Here is a 20,546-nt window from a genome sequence, read left to right on the forward strand (position 1 = left end):
TGGAGCTCCTGAGCTCATCGGAAGGGCGAGGGGTGGCCGGTGGCTATGGATGCGACGGCGGCGCCCTCCGGTGGCTCTCGGTGGTGCTCCAAATCGAGAGAGGGAGAGAGCCAGAGCGAGCAGAGAGAGGGATAGCGGTCGGGGACGACTCCGTGGCGTCGTTAGAGGGCTCGGGGAGGAAGCAGGAGGTGGCCAGGGGAAGCAGGAGGTGGCGCGCGCGGCGGCGTCGCGGTGTCTGTCCTCCTGGCAGGGAGGAAGACGACAGGGGAGGGGGGGGCGGCGGTGGGCTGGGCCGTTGGGGGAGCTGGGCCAGGTAAGTGGCGCCAGGTAGGTGGCCCAGGTGGCCTTCTCTCCCTTTCTTTTATTTCTATTTCAGTTCTGTTTTCTTTTATTTAATCTGTTTTGCCACTGTTTTGAATTTAAAAATAATTCAAACAATGCCAAAAACTCCTCTGAAAATATTTATGCTGCTTAATGGACTTTTCCAAAAGCACATAAAATGTTTCAGGGTATTTGGAAATATATTCTATACAAGTTATGAATATAATTCCAAATGCAAATAAAGTAATGATTTAAATTCAGTGCTCAAAATATTCCTCAAAAATGTTCATTATTTTTGGTTTGGTGCAAAACCCTTGCCAAAATATAACCAACATTATTTAAGGCCATTTTGAAAACATTGAATGCATTTACCAGGGTTCTTTGCCCCTCTTTTATTTAAGTTTTTGAGGCTTCCAAAATTCCTCAGTTCAAGTTTCAGAAATTTAAATATGATGCCTGGATGAAGATGCAACTAATTACAAACAATATTCTAGGGCTGTGACAACTCACCCCCACTAAACAAAAATCTCGCCCCGAGATTCGAGTGTAGGGTAAGGTGAAGGGGAAACGCAACTAGTATAATCTTCACGACCCAGGGTGCACTTCCTAGGAACGTTGATTCGATCACCATCATTGTCTTGAAGTCTTGCTCTGAGAAATCCTGTCAACATGACATGGAGGGAAGAAGGAGACTCTAGAAGGGTCGATCTTCTCGAAGATCGAACAACTCACGGAATGAGACATAGGACCATCCCTCGGGTTGAGACACGAGATACACATCAAGAGGGGTGGAAGGAAACGGATGACGAAGGTTCACTAGGTGGACAACAATTCCACACCTAAGAAGGTGGTAATCGATTGTCAACGTAGCGAGGAGTTGAGTTGCCATGATACCACGACGAAACATACTGGAGGAGGGTGATTCGTAGATTATTTCCTTAAGTGGCAAAAAGAATTACCTTTGATTCAGAGATCATTGAAAACCTTTATACCAGCCTAAGGCAATTCTCAAGCGATCGTTTGGAGGGGGTCGGTAGAATGGCATACTCAGACTTGGATGATGTGGATTACCTTGTTGAAGACAACGCAATGGATGAATTTGCTTATCACCGGAAATGGAAGAGACCCATGGTAGAATGGCACATTGGCGGTGCAAACTGGGAACAAAATGCAAATGCTGGGAATGATTCTGGTAACTGGGGAAGAACCCAACAATAGAGAGTGAATCCACTGTTGAGAAGTTATAGCATAACCGAGGAAGTTGAGAGCAAACCTAGCTAGTGCCGATGGTAACACCTAACGCTTGTGCGTGCTCTCAAGAACTTGAGCATTCCATAATCAACAAGGTTTTACCAACATCCGTGTCAAGGATCCTGGCAACACAACTTACTACCATGATGAATGATGATGGATGATGCAGATGCAAAGAAAGATAACACTTTCTCAGATTTCACCTTAGCGAGGCCAAGGAAATAAAATCTGGATGATCGACCGAGAGACATTTAGCACTCCGCTTCTAATGTTCTCCTTGATGTGCTAGTGTAACCTATTCATAGATATGGTTTGATATCTAGAACATCAAGTAAAAAGGTCGGACTTCGGGATCTCAGAAATCCATAGGGGCAACTAGGGAGTAAACCCTACGAAATCCCTATGGGGAGGTGGCCAACTTCCTCAAACAAGATACTACAATAATAGGTCTTCCGGCTGGGTGTGTTGGCCACGACATCCACTTTACCGGTTATCGAGGGACCAATATTATAGTTCTTGGGAAATGTTCCAAACCATCATATCTGCCTGAGATTCAGATCTGGTTGGTGTCAGGATATTCCAGACTCATCGAGTCTAGGAAGAAAAATGAAAGTTTGCAACACAAATCGACGAGATGACGTTGCGAGATTCTCGGGGAATGAACTACGATAGTAAGCTCCAAAACATGAGCTGGTTCTACTACAAACATGTGGACACGTTGTCCCAGACAAACATGGCCATGTAGTAGTCTTATAATTAAACACTACCGAGTTCAGGTGGGGAACCATAATCGAGGATATCGAAGTCTTTACGCAAGTCCATGGATTAGATCCCAAGCATAGACTTCTTTTCCTTGAACAAGTCAATCAGTGGCTTAGTGTGCTAGGGACACATATAGAATGAAGGTTGCAAGTCTCCAGACTACAGAATACTTCGCACGTGTGCATGACTGATTTGGGATGATTCCAAAGGAAACAAAACAATCTTTCTCAAATTCACGGCGGCAACTTTCACCAAATGCACGTGTATAAGAGGAAGTCACTCCTTCCATCAAACAATACTTCATGAGCTAGCATGAAGAAAATGCTTTCAAAAGTTTCCAACACTAGCTTAATGTTCAACAACATCATGGAGGAGATAAGGATGTTGCCAATGGGCTCAACAACAATTCATCTAGGTTTCCTTTTAAAAGGAATTCCATAGTTAAGTGAACACGGTGATAGCATTGGTCAGACCAAAGATGTAATGGTGTATGCTCGAGGGATCAACCACGAGTAAGACAACATTACGAACATCGTTGGTACTGATTTGATTTGACGATAGCCCACACTCAAATCAAAGGATTGATAAGACAATAGGTCCAGCAACTGATCACAGGGACCAATCGATGAAGATATCATCTTTCTTCAACACACACTACACAAGAATATCCCCTTTGGAACAAACTAAGTTAGGCAAGCTTTTATCTTCCAACTCTCCAAGTTGTTGTCTAGCTTAACCAACTAGCTCAGGGATATCCAACGCAGATTCTTGGAGAAGGGTGGTTCGCAAGAAACCAACTTGATCACGAGCTCAACACAGCGGTCAGGTGACAACCTGGTAATACTTCTGAGAAGATCTTCGGAAAATCACGAACCACCGGTATGTTACTAAGCTCGAGAACAATCTTGCTTTCCAGGGCAAGACGATATGATCAAATAAGCAAGGATTGGCACTATCCTAACTCACTGATCGGAGAGTGCACCAGAAATAAGGACTAGGTAGCACAATCAACCTTAGGGTGACGATCCAATAATCAACACGCTAAGAATGAGGTTATCGTCCATTTAACTACCAAGCAACGGAGTTGCTAGCAATATTGATTTCACACGCCATGAGTCATTTGTCGGCATTCCAGTTACAATAACACAGGAACCGAGGAATGAACAATGATGGCAAGAAGTATCACTGTACCAAGAGTTCATAGGATGGTGTGCAATTCCTATAACAATCTCGATATAAAATATGTAATACTCCAAGGTAGAGCAGAACAAAAGCTGGATTAGCAATTTGATCTGCGGAGCACAACTTCTTTGACCCAATCCTGGATAGGGAAGAGGTACTGGAGTTTGTTTCTCCTAGTCATTCCGCGATAGAATGGCTTGACGGATCACAAGAGTAATAGGCATCGATAAACGAACGCACGTATACTCTTGACTATCAGTTGATAGACGAAGGTCAGTAGACAACTAAAGAGGGACAACTCAAAGGAACATATAATTTTCTGAGTTGTGGATGCATAGATTAGTATGTCGAGCAAGATCAACATTTCTTCCGGATAACCCATGCAGAAAAGTAGAACTGGCAGAGCCATAACATATAATGGAGAACTCATCAAGAGCACTCTGGTTGTGATCGTTCAGTTCAACGAGGAACTTCTGCCATAAGTAGTTCATGGTATTTGGAAGAAGGATGTACCACGAACCTCGAGGACTATCGCAAAGGTTACTAATATCCTAAAGGAACTAGCAAACCCTATCAACATGAAGTAAGTAGAGTGAATCTCGGGTTCAAAACCCAAGGAGTAGAATACCTACTACTAAGTAGCATCACGGGATGCTTTCGAGAATGATGGCCAGAATCATCACACTGGGAACACAAATCATGGCTAAATTACTAGATGATCCCCTAAGCACTTAGGGTCATAATAATAATTCCAACATATATGTCGAGGTAATAATTACCTCAACACACCGATTAGTGTGGTTAATCTGGCCCAAAGGAACATCGAAGCGGGAGGAAGGAATTTGCAAATGCATCAGACTACTTAGAAACCTGGGATGACTCGGACAGCATAACAGCTGTAAATGCTCAGAAAAGATTTGAGACATTCACAAAAATGGTGGCATAACCACTCAGAAGCACAATATCAAGGTTTGGAGATCAACAGTTAACATACAGAAATAGTAGGAACTGAGCTGAGACTTAAATCCAACAATCTATAAGTCTATGGATTAGTAATACGTGATCCTGATAGAAAGATGAGAAGACCTAGTTCCTTAACCCCGTAGGAAAGATAAGATGACTCAGATCAGAAGGGCATAAGGTATAAGGAGTAAAAAGAGCCTTACGTTCCATCCCACAATCAATTCCCTTATATAACTAAAGCATTTCTAGACTCAACTTCGACCAGTTTGGCTTGGTAATCCTACAGGCAGTCAAGCTCTGATACCAACGCTGTCAGGACCCCGACTCAATGCCACATCGATCTAGCATGTAACACCTCATATCACTTTGCGGCCTCACGCACGGTATTCCCACGGGTGTCGCCTTACCTTTGCCCGGGACCGTTTGCGCCTTTTGGCACACGTATATGACAGTGTCGCTAGCATCCATATGATAAGGAGCCCGGGCTGACATGGCTAGTCGTAAACCCAAAGTGGCACAAACTTACAGGGACAGGCATCCATGACCCAGCATCGAACGTGTCGGTCATCAGCGAGTGAATCCAGGCTGTAGCACTGGGCTAGCAGGACTCCGGTGAACCGGGCTGTAGCGGGCTAACAGGACTCCGGTATTCGTCGCGTGACATTTCCCCGAAGGGACAGACACAGGAACGAAGAAGGACACATGCCGGCCAGCCTAAGTGTTCCGGAGCAGTAGCAAGCTACCATGGCTCAGTGGAAACACTAGGAGACATTTCCCGGTAAGAGAGGCTACTAAAGATAAACAACTAGATGGTCAGATCCCACACATACCAAGCATTTCAATAACATACACACAATATGCTCGATATGTGCAAATACAACATGGCATCACAACATGACTCTACGACTCAAGTAATTTACTCATTAGGCTCCGAGGAGCGAGATATTACAAACATGGGTCTCATGACCCAACACTCAGAGCATACAAATCAAAGCACAAGCGGAAGCTATCATGTCTGAGTACAGACAACTATAAATGAAAAAGGCTGAGAAGCCTGACTGTCTATCAGATCCTGCCGAGGGCACAAGATCGTAGCTGAGGTAACAAGCTAAACGTCGAAGTCCACGTGGAATTACTAGCGAGACCGAAGTCTCTCTGCAAAAAACATAAAATAGGCAAACGTGAGTACAAATGTACCCAGCAAGACTTACATCAGAGCTAACTACTTATGCATCATTATCAACAAAGGGGATGGTGGAGTTTAACTGCAGCAAGCCAGCTTTGACTCGGTGGCTATCCTAAACTACGACTGCGAGTAACTCTTTTGAGGTGGCGCACACGAGTCCACATATTCACCAACCAATACACCACTATGGAACCGCTCCCGTCTCCCTACGAGAACGCCATCCATAGCACTCACGCTTATCTTGCGTATTTTAGAGTATCCACTTTCACTTGTCTATGAACTGATATAAGCAACCCAGAAGTCCTTTTCCGCGGACACGGCTATTCGAATAGATCATATTAACCCTGCAGGGGTGTACTCCTTCACACACGCTCTCACCACTTACCGCCGTTTACACGACATGTACTCGGCAACCTTCAAGCGGAAGCCCAACGTGGGTGTCGGCCACGGCCTGCCTAAACACTCAAGTCTCTAGTCCAGGTTTATCGCCTATTCGGGTTCCATCCATGAGGAGATCCGGCCGGAGTTTCGCTCACAGCCCCAAACGATGTGAACAGGGTTCCGTGACACCAAACGGGCGCCCGGTTTACCCGGCCACGTGCCTACCGCATCACAGCCCACCCCTACGGTCAGCGCTGCGCACGGCCTCCAGCATACTACAAACACCAGAAACTACTTGCAACTCCTGGACAGAGGACAAGGGTGATCAAGAAGCCGAGAGGGTCCATTGGTTTCGGGCCCAATGCGTGGTAGTAGCTGAATCATGGATCACAAACACAGAACTCGGTTCCTGAGGACGGCTGCAATGAGACAACCCACCATGTACTCCTACATGGCCTCTCACCGCTACCTTTACCAAATCGTGTTCACACGCTTAGCTCACACACCGTAGGACATGTTCACACACCTCTGATTCATCCCGGATGAATCAGACCTGACTCAACTCTAAGCAGTAGCAGGCATGACAAACAAGCATGAATGAGTAGGCACATCAGGGCTCAAACAACTCCTACTCATGCTAGTGGGTTTCATCTAATTACTGTGGAATGACAGGTCATGCAGAGGATAAAGGGGTTCAACTACCGCAGCATGTAACAGTTGAATCGGTGTTGTCCTAATGCAGTAAAAGAGAGCAGGAGCGAGAGAGTGGGATTTTATCGAAATGAACAAGGGGTTTTGCTTGCCTGGCACTTCTGAAGATAACATTGAGTCTTCATCAGTGTCAACGATCACATCGTCGGTACAACGTCTACCGAGGGAGAACAACACCGGCAAACACAGAAGAAACACGATCAATGCAATGCACAATATGATGCATGCTATGACATGGCAAAATGAATGTGTTTTGGGCTAATGCAACTAGCAACAGATTAAATGAAGTTGGTTTGAATACAAGATTCAAATTCAAACTCCATATGTGATTATTCAAATGCCATTTAATTGATTTGTGCTAAACAGCAGCTATAAGTTGTTCTAACATGCATGAAAATGGTACAGATGGATTCCTTGCATTTTTCTGATCATTTTTCATATATAATTTATTTGATTTGGAGCTACGGTTGATTTTCTATGAATTTTAGAAGTTTATATAATTTTCTGGAATTTCCTGATTAATAATAAATCCGGAAATAAATTATGGCGTCAGCACCACGTCACTGTGACGTCAGCAGGGTCAACTGGGCTGGCTCGGGTCAAACCTGACGTGTGGGGGCCACACGTCAGTGACACAGGACCTAATCCCGGCCAAACCCAACGCTGACTGGGTTTGACCAGGTGTGGGGCCCACTGTCAGTGGCTGTGGGTTTAAATAGTTGGGTCATTAATACTAATTAAGTGTGCCACGTCGGCAGTCGCCGGAGTTTCGCCGGCGACGACCCAAAACGCGGCGGAGACGCACCGGGGTGGCTCGGGTTTCATCTATACTGCACCGTTCGGTGCGCCCTTTGGCTCTACGGAGAGCTGGCGCGATGGCGCGTCGGATGGTCGTGGTCTCCGGGCCTGGGGTGGCCGGAGTCGACGGCGGCGAGCTCGGTTGCGGCCGCCGGAGCTCGGGTGAGACACGGGCGACCACTAGGGGGCACGAGAGGGCGAGCTGCGGCAGGCAACGGGCTCGTGGAGACGTTCTGAGCACGATGGTGCACTCAGGTGGGAGCTCCAGTGGCTCTGGCCACGACGGCGACGAGGCACGGCGGCGGCGAGCTTCGGCCGTGGTGGAAGATGGAGCTAGGGGACGAAATCAAGTGCGCGGAGTGAGGGGAAGAGAAGAGGAGCTCACGGGGAGTCGGACGAGACGCTAAGTGGGCTCGGGGACGTCCTGTCGGCGGCGAATTGAACGGCGGCGATTGCCGGCCGTGGCGATGAAGATGGCGGTGATGGCGTGGCTACGGGGCACCCGGCGTCGCATGCGTCGTGGTGGAGCTTCATGGGGTCGGGACGGAGCTCCTGAGCTCATCGGAAGGGCGAGGGGTGGCCGGTGGCTATGGATGCGACGACGGCGCCCTCCGGTGGCTCTCGGTGGTGCTCCAAATCGAGAGAGGGAGAGAGCCAGAGCGAGCAGAGAGAGGGATAGCGGTCGGGGACGACTCCGTGGCGTCGTTAGAGGGCTCGGGGAGGAAGCAGGAGGTGGCCAGGGGAAGCAGGAGGTGGCGCGCGCGGCGGCGTCGCGGTGTCTGTCCTCCTGGCAGGGAGGAAGACGACAGGGGAGGGGGGGGGCGGCGGTGGGCTGGGCCGTTGGGGGAGCTGGGCCAGGTAAGTGGCGCCAGGTAGGTGGCCCAGGTGGCCTTCTCTCCCTTTCTTTTATTTCTATTTCAGTTCTGTTTTCTTTTATTTAATTTGTTTTGCCGCTGTTTTGAATTTAAAAATAATTCAAACAATGCCAAAAACTCCTTTGAAAATATTTATGCTGCTTAATGGACTTTTCCAAAAGCACATAAAATGTTTCAGGGTATTTGGAAATATATTCTATACAAGTTATGAATATAGTTCCAAATGTAAATAAAGTAATGATTTAAATTCAGTGCTCAAAATATTCCTCAAAAATGTTCATTATTTTTGGTTTGGTGCAAAACCCTTGCCAAAATATAACCAACATTATTTAAGGCCATTTTGAAAACATTGAATGCATTTACCAGGGTTCTTTGCCCCTCTTTTATTTAAGTTTTTGAGGCTTCCAAAATTCCTCAGTTCAAGTTTCAGAAATTTAAATATGATGCCTGGATGAAGATGCAACTAATTACAAACAATATTCTAGGGCTGTGACATCGTTCTGCAGGATTAAAATGTCATTATGTCAGAACTTATCCATTCTGGAGCTGTATTTGTTTTTGCGAGATATTCTGGAGCTGTATTGTCTTAAGCTCTGAATTCCCTTGTCGTTCTGCAGGATTGAATGTCGGCTTGTCGAGCTTATCCGTTCTGGAGCAAGGAGCAGGGTACAATACATCGTCACATCACATGGGGTGGTGGTGGTGGTGGTGTGCGGTGCGCCACCGGGCTACCGATACTGCTAGACTACTAAACAAATTTTAATTTAATAGGTGGTACTGTAGGTCCCCACCTGCATATCAGCGTATGGTCCATTTCTGCTCTCGCACCAACCGAACGGACGGCCCTCTTTCCATCACGTGCGTGCTTCGTACTATTGACCTTGCATGAACGCCATCTCTTCTCCTCTAACTAACTTCTGGACCGATGTGTAAAACGTGCTGGATAGCTGCTTTTTTTTTTCAAAACGGAGCAATAAGAAGAGGATAGAGTTTGTTACAAGGGAACACTTTTACACGGCATGGAAGATTACTCACATAAAATAATGTTCTTTAATTTTTTTGCTCCGGCGATGATCCAAAGGTTTGCCGCGCAGATGATGTGTTTAGCAAGATTGATGGTGGAGCACTCCTGTTTCGGAAAATACGGGCATTCCGCTCGTTCCAAATGATCCATGACACGAGCATGGTTAGAGAGGCCATGGCCTTTTTGTTGGGGACTCCGGCGCCGGTTCTATTTGTCCACCATTCCTTGACCGAACTCTCAAGATGCCACGTAGAGCTGCTCTCGTTATTAACCATTCGCATTTCGCAGTTCTTACATTGCCCCCTTTGGGGGTCTGATGAAGTAACTGGTCGTTTGGATGCTGTTGAAGCCTTTGCATTGGCTCGTCATTTTAACGCTTGGATTCCCAAGTTAATCACCACGATCGCCACTCATCACCGGTGATGAGCTGCTCACCCCCACGCGGAGTTGTGGCTGTGTTAGACTATGTATAACTTCTGTACTTATGTACGTATTGTAACACAATCATTATATATAATGAGATAAGCAATTCCTAGAGGGTTGTGCTGGTTCCCAAAACTTATTGTCTTACATGGTATCACGCTAGGTTACGATCGCTTCCGCTTCTAAACCCTAATACCCGCACCGCCGCCACAGCCGCCGCCGCCTTCACCGCCGCCGCCGCGCAACCGATCGCGCCGCCGCCATGTCGAGCGCCGCCACCACCGGTTCCACTGCTGCGGGCTTCCTCCCGGCCTCTCTTGCGGCTCTGCTCAACCTCCCGCTCGATGCCGTCTCCGTTCCGGCTCCGATCGGGACAAGGAGCATCGGCTCCGTCTTCTCCACACCGCCGGCGCCCTCGCTCGGGCGTGACCTCGTGGTCCACACCGCGGCGCCGCCGTCCGCTGCGGATTCCGCAGGCGTCGTCCCGCCGCTCCTGCCGCGAGCGGATCACACCGCCCCGCTGGCGGGGTTGGCGGCGTCCGCACCGGCCGCGAGCTTTGCGGCGCCCGCCCTGGTTGCGGTCCCGCCTCCTCCCGCATCGGCTTCGGTGCCTGCGGCTGCCTCCATGGTGTTTGCACCCCAGGCAGCCTCCTCGATGGGATCGTCTTCGTCGCCGCCGTTTCACTTCGGTCATCTCATCACCATCAAGCTCTCCGCAGACAACGACATCTTCTGGCGTGCGCAGGTTCTCCCGCTCTTGGGGAGTCACTACCTGCTAGGCTACGTCGACGGATCGCTTCCCTGCCCACCCGCGCTGGTAGACAGCGTGCACGGTCCGGTCTACAATCCGGCCCATCGCGTCTGGACGGGGCAGGACCAGGCGAACCTCTCCTCCATCCAGGGGTCGCTTTCGCCGGCAGTTGCCGGCCTTGTTGTCTTCGCAAAGACGTCTCATGAGGCCTGGACCATCCTTGAGCGCACCTTTGCAGCGCAGTCCCAGGCTCGTGTCTCTGCACTTCGTCGTCAGCTTGGAGAGTGTCAGAAGCTTGACTCCACGGCCACTGAGTTCTACAACAAGGTCAAGGGCCTTGCCGACACATTGGCCTCCATTGGACAGCCCCTCACCGACTCCGAGTTCAACTCGTTTATTGTCAATGGTCTTGATGAGGAGTATGATGCCTTAGTCGAGATCATCAACGAGCGGGGTAACTCGACACCCATGTTGGCACACGAGGTTTTCTCTCGGCTTCTTCTCACTGAGCAACGGGTCGAGACTCGCCGCACCAGGGGCACTGGCTCTCTCTCGGCCAACATCGCCACCAAGGGTGGCCGCTCTTCTTCATCACCCCGGTCTCCCTTGGGGCTGCCACCGTCGCCCGCCTCGGCCCCCCCACCTACTGCGACCTTATCGGGGGCTGGCGGTCCACGTGTGTGTCAGCTTTGTGGCCGCGATGGGCACTGGGCCTCCAAGTGTCATAAGCGCTTCCAGCGAAGCTTCCTTGGTCTTGGCAATGACGACAAAGATACACGCAACAATGCCCGTCAGGTCGCCATGGCTGATCGTCCCGCGCCGCAGAAGCACCAGGGACACACTCAGTCCTACTCCATCGATCCACACTGGTACATGGACTCTGGGGCGACAGAGCATCTGACCAGCGAGATGGGGAAGCTTCACACTCGTGAACCCTATCATGGCTCCGACAAGATCCACACCGCCAATGGAGCAGGTATGCACATCTCTCATATTGGTCAAGCATCTCTTCTCACTAGACATGCCAATAGGAGTCTTCAGCTTCGCAATGTTCTTCGCGTTCCATCTGTGACCCGCAATCTTCTTTCAGGTCCTAAACTCACACGTGATAATAATGTGCTTTGTGAATTTCATCCTTTTGATCTTTTTATTAAGGATCGGGACACGAGGGACATTCTTCTTAGTGGGCGGTTGTGCCAGGGTCTCTACCGTCTGGAGCATCCTGGCGTCGCTCGCGTTTTCAGTGGAGTTCGGGTCTCTCCGTCATAGTGGCATGCTCGTCTTGGTCAGCCGGCCACACCTATTGTCCGTCATATTTTGCATCGTCATGAGCTTCCTAGTTTGTCTAGTAATAAAGATGTAGCAGTGTGTGATGCTTGTCAGCAGGGGAAGAGTCATCAACTTCCTTTTTTGGAGTCCAGTCGTGAGGTGAAACATCCGTTAGAACTTGTGTTTTCAGATGTATGGGGTCCTGCTCAGACTTCTGTCAGTGGTCATAATTACTATATCAGTTTCGTTGATGCTTATAGTCGCTTTACCTGGCTTTACCTTATTAAACGCAAATCTGATGTGTTTGATATTTTTGTTCAGTTTCAAAAACATGTTGAACGTCTTCTCAAGCACAAAATTGTTCATGTCCAGTCGGACTGGGGGGGCGAGTATCGCAACCTCAACTCCTTCTTTCAGTCGCTTGGGATAGCTCATCGTTTAGCATGTCCACATACACATCAGCAGAATGGTTCAGTCGAACGTAAGCATCGTCATATTGTTGAAGCTGGTCTTACTCTTTTGGCCCATGCATCTGTTCCGTTTCGGTTTTGGAGTGATGCTTTCACCACTGCATGCTTTCTCATCAATCGTACTCCTACTCGTGTTTTAAACATGAAGACTCCCATTGAGGTTCTCCTTAATGAACAACCTGATTATACCTTTCTCAAGGTATTTGGGTGTGCTTGCTGGCCGCATCTTCGTCCATATAACAAGCGCAAGCTTGAGTTTCGTTCTAAGAAGTGTGTTTTCCTTGGCTATAGCTCTCTTCATAAAGGTTACAAATGTCTTCATGTTCCCACTAATCGTGTCTATATATCTCGGGACGTCGTGTTTGATGAGCATGTTTTTCCCTTTGCCAACCTTCCTGTGTCCACTGTCGAACCACCATCCCTGCATTCATCCTCTGTTGCTTCTGACCAATTTCATGATGTTGCATACTCTCCTTTGCTGTTACCTAACCATGGTGCAGGAACCGGACGTGGAGCTCGTTTGGAGCTGTTGGAGGATTCACCATCATCATCGTCGTCTTCTGGTGGGCATGTCGATCGCCCTCTGTTGCATGGCATCGATTCGCGTGCCCATGCATGGTCACCCGACGAGCCCGTCGCGCCGAGCATCTCCACTGCTCGGTCTGCTACGCCAGTGATCGCCGAGTCTCCAGCGGCTCGGCCTTTTTCGCCAGCGGCCGCCGAGTCGCCCGTGGCTCGGCCCGTCACGCCGTCTTCGCCCGCGGCTCGGGTCCTCACGTCGCCTTCATCAGCGGATCGGCCCGCGACACCGGCCGCGCCACGGCCCACTATGCCGAGCTCGCCATCGGCCCGGTCTGGGATGCCGGAGTCGCCAGCTGCTTCGTCTGCTCTGCCGGTTTCGCCGGTTGGCCGGCCTTCTTCGCCGACTGAGTCCGAGGCTACCGTGCCTGGCTCCTCGTCACCGGCTGACTCGTCAACGTCGCCGTCCTCCAGCCCGTTGCAGGCTGCTCCGTCGACCTTGGTGGTTCCTGTGTCTCGACCACATACACGCAGTCGCAGTGGCATTTTCAAACCTAAGGAACATACGGATGGTACGGTTGCTTGGTTGGCTGCTTGTTTGGCTGCTGCTGTTGCGGATCCATCTTCTGAGCCTCGCTCATATCAGGCTGCCCTGCGCATTCCACATTGGCGAGAGGCTATGGAGCAGGAGTTTCATGCTCTTCTTCGTAACAAGACATGGACTCTCATTCCTCCACCACCACGGGTAAATGTTATTGACTCAAAATGGGTATTCAAAGTGAAGAAGCATTCGGATGGATCTATTGAGCGTTACAAAGCGCGACTTGTTGCTCGCGGTTTTCGGCAGCGTCATGGTCTTGACTATGAGGACACCTTCAGTCCTGTCGTCAAGCCTACCACTATTCGGCTTCTTCTCTCCATTGCTGTTTCTCGTGGTTGGTCCCTTCGTCAACTTGATGTGCAGAATGCTTTTCTACATGGATTTTTGGAGGAAGAGGTTTATATGAAACAACCGCCTGGTTTCTCTGATCCTGATCGTCCTGACTATATCTGTCGTCTTTCCAAAGCACTATATGGTTTGAAGCAAGCTCATCGTGCCTGGCATGCCCGCCTTGCCTCTGCCCTTCGTGCTCATGGGTTTGTGCCGTCCACTGCTGACACTTCATTATTTCTTCTACAGAAGCCAGAAGTCACTATGTATCTTTTGGTATATGTCGATGATATTATCCTTGTCAGCTCTTCTCAGTGTGCTGCTGATGCTCTTGTCTGCTCTCTTGGTGCTGATTTTGCGGTCAAAGATCTTGGGAAGCTTCACTACTTTCTTGGAGTTGAGGTCACTTCTCGTGCTACTAGTCTTGTCCTTACGCAGAAGAAGTACTCCTTGGAGTTGTTACAAAAAGCCGGCATGCTGAAGTGCAAACCGACCACCACACCCATGTCGTCTATCGACAAGATAACAACTGTTGATGGTGAGCTTTTGTCTCCTGCGGATGCCACAGAGTACAGAAGCATTGTTGGTGGACTTCAGTACTTGACGATCACGAGACCAGATATCTCTTATGCTGTTAACAGGGTTTGTCAGTATCTTCAGGCTCCCAGAGATACTCATTGGGCTGCTGTTAAACGCATTCTTCGTTATGTTCAGTTCACCCTGACTTTTGGTATGCATATTCGGCCGACTTCCTCTCGGGTCCTTTCGGCCTTCTCTGATGCAGATTGGGCTGGTAGCCCAGATGACAGGCGATCCACGGGGGGTTATGCAGTATTCTTTGGCTCTAATTTGATCGCCTGGAGTGCTCGGAAACAGGCTACTGTGTCACGTAGCAGTACTGAAGCTGAGTACAAGGCTGTGGCTAATGCTACTGCAGAGATTATTTGGGTGCAGTCTTTGCTTCAGGAGTTGGGTTTGTCTCAACCACAGCCTCCTATTCTTTGGTGTGATAACATCGGTGCTACATACCTTTCTGCAAATCCAGTATTTCATGCCCGAACGAAACACATTGAAGTTGACTATCACTTTGTACGGGAACGTGTATCACAGAAGCAACTTCAGATCAAGTTTATCTCGTCTAAGGATCAACTTGCAGATATCTTCACTAAGCCTTTACCACTGCCACAGTTTGAGGCTTGTAGGCGCAATCTTACCCTTCTCAGTTCTTTAGAAAGTGGCTAAGATTGAGGGAGGGTGTTAGACTATGTATAACTTCTGTACCTATGTACGTATTGTAACACAACCATTATATATAATGAGATAAGCCACCCCTAGAGGGTTGTGCTGGTTCCCAAAACTTATTGTCTTACAGGCTGGAGAAGGGAGAACTCATACCTTTCTCGGCCTTTTGGCTAAGATCAAGTGTAGTATCTGTTCTTATCAGTTTAATATCTGATATGTCCTTGGGCATGCAGGTGTGTACTGAAATTTGGTTCTTGTGACAGTTTGCGTTTTGTTTTCATATGGATCGCCTTCAATGCTGTTGATGCAAGTCTATTGACACGTTGTTGATTGCTGGCCTAACTCGTCGCAGCAGCTATAGCGGGGAAAATGAAAACAACACCATTCTGAACTTGTTGCAGCAATGATGGAGCAAAGCTAAGGTCAAGAACATTGATATAAATCTCTGTTCTGCAACTGCAACATTGTCACCTAAACAAACAAGTCAAGAAATGCCAACGCCTGTTTTCTCAAGCGCTCCCATTATCCGTGTGACTGTAGTGTCTGTGTCTGTGCCAGCCCAACTTCACAGAACTTGTTCACATAATCTTGTTTACCTTTGTGTAAGTGCACGAGTGCAAGACTAATGTGTCAGGAATGCCGCAGAAGAGAGATTTGTATCATCAGCATTTTATTATCTGTTTGAGTTTAACAACTCTTGCTTTCTGGCAGATAGTTACATTTTCATGTGCACGCTTATGAATAAAGCCGTTAAATAAGATATAGACAGGAAAGTACAACACTGTTCTAAAAAGAAGAGGAAAGTACAACACTTTCCACTTGTCAACGCAGAACAGTACTACGTATATAGCAAGGATAATACCGAACATCACATGCCACCCCAGCCAGTATCTACATAAGCCTACCACTGCAACTAGAAAATAAAGCGCTAATAATAAACATCTCTTTTAACAGAAAAAAGTATTGCCGCAATTCACCGAGAGAGATGATAATAAGATTAAGGCACTCTAATCAATCGAGTTTTTCGTTCCGATCCTACTAGCGTGAAGAATAAAATCCTAACGGACAGGGTAAGATGATCATCAAGATGTTATTCTGACGACAAGATTGCCTCGGAACAACTAGTGCGCTCACTTTCACTTTGGAAAATTCAGGACAGTGATAGCCAAAATGGAACCCATGTCGTTACAGATCAAATGGAATCACCAGCTTTTCCATTCACTCGGCCTAGCGTTGCATGTTGTGCGTACAGTTCAGACGGTTAGCGGGCTAAGAACCTTATACCACATGTCAGCCTAGATCCAACCTGATGCCTGCAGCCTCAGGAGTCCCACTGGACGCATAGCGATTGCTTCTGAGAGCCTTCTGCCGGGGAGTGGTCTCACAGAGGGACGGACGAGGATTACTACTAATCAACAGAGGCATGCTCATGAAAAACAGTGCTTGTTGCTCCACTTGTCAGACAGCACCGGCAAGCACCAGCACCATGTCATCACAAGAAGCGAGCAGCTCAGACGCCGACGGAGGTGCCGAGGAACCCCGACGACGCCTGTCGTCGTACGTGCGTCACCATGCCACTCAACAGTCAACAGTAACACTCGCCCAATGTGGACAGTCTCAGCTCCTGCTGTGTTGAAGAACCTGAGCAGGGTGGAGGAGGTGGGTTCTCCTGTCGAAACGAAGAAGAGCGATCAGCTTGGGTATGTCGAGCTGCTCTATTCCATGGCTTCAAACCACAATTCCGGCTCCACATGCCGAGTCCTCTTCTGACATAGGATTTTTCTTTTTCCCCACCATGCTGTGATCAAAACTAGAATCCCATTTTTTTCTTGATAAAGAATGGATTTTATTTGATTTCATAACGGCGCATCAAGAGAATACAAGCATCACGAAGAACCTGTTGCTGGCAGAGGAAGCCACACAATATGTTACCTTTACTTTCTCACATTACTTGTTCCAGTGTCACTACCAGTCAGGCTTTTCTTACTAGTGCTATATTTAGAGGCATTTGTTCCTCTGCTTGAAGTCTTCTCATCTCCATTCTGCAGTAGCCATATAATCAATATATACATTCCATCATGTTCATCCCTTGGCCCCATTTTCCCATTTGTATCGCTGCTTGAGTAGTTAAGCTAATCTAAAGAATTACTCCCATAATATAAGAACGTTTTTGAAGCTAACATAACGTCAAAAACATTCTTTTATTATGGGACGGAGGGAGTACCAATGAGGCCAAATAGTCTCTCATGTGGGATTTTAGATAGATACCTACATCACACCTTCACTATACCTACATAGAAGCGATTCTGGAAAAATTCCTTGTCGAGCCACGTCTATAAGAGCCCAAAAAGGACTCAAAATGGTCCAAGGCACTCCATCCACACCACTTTTGTTCTAGTCCTCTGATTTTAACACAAGCCTTCCTGAGTATCAAAAACTCCAGGCCTTACTTCCAAACTTCAACATTAATATGTCACCCTTCCTTGAGCAACCTAAAACATGGGTATCCAACCACTTCGTTCTACTTGGATATGTAGAGGAAATTTGAGTAGAAAAGATCAGTTCAACAGCATAACTTTGCTGTAGATAACGAGTAAAATGCGTTGAAGGTCCTAAAGGTATTCCCGGTGTGTCGGTTGGGTCATACTAGTATCTGGTCCTAAAATTGGATAAGTGGTTCATCGCAAGTCCTACCCAGGTCTGACTTGCCCTCGCTGCGCGTTGTCCGATGGCATAGACTATATTTAGAAACATAATAGACCATCCAAAGTCATATCTTCAGTTTCATTTTTCAAAACCATACAAGAAATTGATCAACCCTTCCCAATCCCCCTATTTGTGTTGGTTCCTATCTCAGTGATTACCATCTGAGTCAACAGGCCTTGCAAAATCAATGTTTGCCCCTTTCCAAACATCCAGGCAATGAAAATGTCAAAAAATAAACATCTAGGCATTGAAACCACCAAAAAGACTTGCGTTTCAAGCAGTATATGACCAGATTCAGCATCAAAATGAAACATGTCGCCCTTTGTGCAATGGTAATCGCATATACGAGTTTTAAACAAGACTTACACACCTGAGACATTCATATAAATCACACATGAGATGAGACTGAGAGCAAGCTGCTAAATGACACCGTGTCTTTGTTTCAGGAAAGACTCTCTGATTATGTTTGACCTGCCAAGGCGTCGATCAGGAGCCGGTAGCCCTCAGGCACCTCTGCCTGGTGCCCCACGCACGCAGCCAGAGTAGGAACGTCTGCCTTCACATCCAGGAAAGCAGCGATCTGGAGAAGCAGGTGGAAATCAGAGATCCGCTTGACGAATGGGAGATGCTTGGCACGATCCATGTGGCTCCTGAGAGCGTTTGCCGGCAGAGGAATTCCGCGGTTTTCAATCGGAAATCCCATTGAGAGCGGGCCCTGGTGATCGGAGATCTTCACGGGCACCAGGAAGAAGTCATTGTCCACCTCCATGGTGTCCTTCCCTCCTGCAATCACCTCCTTGCGCATCTTGGACAGGCGGGGGTCGTCGGAGTCCTGGATCTCCGTCTCCAGCACGCCGTCCTTGAACAGCTTGACGCAGACCTCGCTCATCTGGAACGCCTCGAAGTGCACATCGGCCGAGCCGTCCTCCCCAACCTCCAGCTTCACCACGGCGGTGACCCACTCCGGGATCCCGCCCTCTGCCTGCAGCTGGGCGGCCTGGACCACCTCTCTGTTGGACAGGGTGTACTCGCCCGTCTCGCTGGCCTTCCTCCCGACTGCCTGTGTGAAGACGAACCCTACCCGGCGCATGCCGAGCCCGTCGGCGATGGCGTCCACGCGGGCCTCCTCGTCGGCGTCCCGCATCAGGTGGACCACGTCCGAGGACCCCTGCTGCGGCGGCTCGTAGATGAAGTCGACCAGCACCTCCTTGGTCTCGGCGTCGACGCGGCCGTAGAGGAACCCCGCCCGCTTGACGGCGAAGGCGAGCGACTCGGAGACGTGGAGCTGGAAGGCGTTGGCCGAGTCGCGGTCGAAGGAGGCCGCGGAGCAGAAGGGCGCCTCCTGGCGGGTGACCCGGATCTGGCGCGCGATGAGGTCGTCCATGGTCATCTTCTTGCCGAAGGAGCCGGCGGCGGTGAGGGCCCTGGGCGGCGGGGGCTGGGCGGCGCGCGCGCCGGCCGGGTACGAGAGGTAGACGAAGGAGCCGTTGGCGAGGGGCAGGGAGGCGAGCGGCGCGGCCGGGTCGGAGAGGAGCGGCGGCTGCGGGGCGGGGAGGAGCAGGGCCGGGTCGAGGGAGAGGCGCTGGGCGGTGACGGGCACGGTGGCGCGCGCCTCGATGAGGCGCTGCAGGTCGCCGACCGTGGCGGCGGCCGCGTCCGGCACCGTGATGCGGTCAGTGCCGTCGCGGCTGCGGATGCGGAGGATCATCGCGGCGGCTGCGGATGCCTTTTTTTTTTCCCTTCTGAGGGAAGGAATCGCAGCGGTTACTTTGGGTTGGGTTCTTCTTGGCTACTGCCTTCGGCGGCAGTGGGGTGTGTATGTATAAAGGCGCGTCTGTATGAGCCCGTGTCGGGCAGCAACATGGGCCGGCCACACGCGATTCCACACGGGCTCTTTCTCCGACTCCACACGCGCGATTCCGGTTGGTGGGTCGGCCCAACCACACAACGCTCCTTACATCAATGAGGAAGTCAAAAACGCTTTGTTCCAAATGTTTCCAACTAAGGCTCCTGGTCTGGATGGTTTTTCGTCACACTTTTTCAGAGGCATTGAGAGTTGTGTGGAGAGGAAGTCACATGTATGATCATCAGGTTGCTCAATGAAGAGGACTCACCGGAGGATATCAATCAAACGTTCATCATTCTTATTTTCAAGATAGCAAGTCCAAAAATTTAGGACAATTTCCGCCTATAAGCCTTTCCAATGTGGTTTACAAAATCGCATCAAAGGTCTTAGCAAACGGGTTGAAAAGTGTTCTCCCCGAGGTTATTTCTGAGGAGCAGTGGGCGTTTGTTCCTGAATGTCTAATCACGGACAATTTCATTACTGCATATGAGTGTCTGCATTACATGAAAATAATGAGAGTTAAGGACAACATATTTTGTGCACTTAAGCTGGATATGATGAAGGCGTATGACAGACTAGAGTGGTCATATTTGAAGGAAGTAATGCTCAAATTGGGAACCAGTCCCCGTTTTACGGAGACAGTAATGAGGTGTGTCTCATCTATTTCTTTTTCGGTCCTTTTTAACAGTGGTAGCTTGGAAACTTCCAGGCCGTCGAGAGGATTACGCTAGGGAGATCCGATATCTCCCTACTTATTTTTGTTGGCAGTAGAAGGGCTATCTTGCTTGCTTAAAGCACATGACAATGGAGTTCGTGGTCTTTTTATTGCACCCAATGCACTAGCTGTCAATCACTTATTGTTCGCCGAAGACAGTCTTATTTCTTAAAGCAACAAGTGCTAGTGCAGACAGGGTGTGAGATCTACTGAACACATA

General features: G+C 49.0%; 1 protein-coding gene and 1 non-coding gene across 2 annotated transcripts; one reads left to right on the forward strand and one right to left on the reverse strand.

Annotated features, from left to right (window-relative positions):
- The first annotated feature begins 15,208 nt into the window (after nt 1-15,208).
- On the forward strand, nt 15,209-15,395 carry LOC123140241 (U2 spliceosomal RNA). Its single transcript, XR_006469887.1, has one exon. It is a non-coding gene; the product is annotated as a U2 spliceosomal RNA (small nuclear RNA).
- Nucleotides 15,396-18,012: 2,617 nt separating this feature from the next.
- Nucleotides 18,013-19,558, reverse strand: LOC123136417 (NPL4-like protein). Its single transcript, XM_044555774.1, has one exon. It carries the CDS (start codon nt 19,471-19,473, stop codon nt 18,226-18,228), a length of 1,248 nt encoding a protein of 415 aa, XP_044411709.1. The 5' UTR covers nt 19,474-19,558; the 3' UTR covers nt 18,013-18,225.
- Between the last annotated feature and the right edge of the window lie 988 nt (nt 19,559-20,546).

The sequence above is a fragment of the Triticum aestivum genome, chromosome 6B (genome assembly GCF_018294505.1).
Source record: "Triticum aestivum cultivar Chinese Spring chromosome 6B, IWGSC CS RefSeq v2.1, whole genome shotgun sequence".
Taxonomy (NCBI): Eukaryota; Viridiplantae; Streptophyta; class Magnoliopsida; order Poales; family Poaceae; genus Triticum; species Triticum aestivum.

Excerpts from the sequence above, each read along its gene's own strand:
- LOC123136417 (XM_044555774.1), bottom strand. The coding sequence starts at position 19,473 with ATGATCCTCCGCATCCGCAGCCGCGACGGCACTGACCGCATCACGGTG.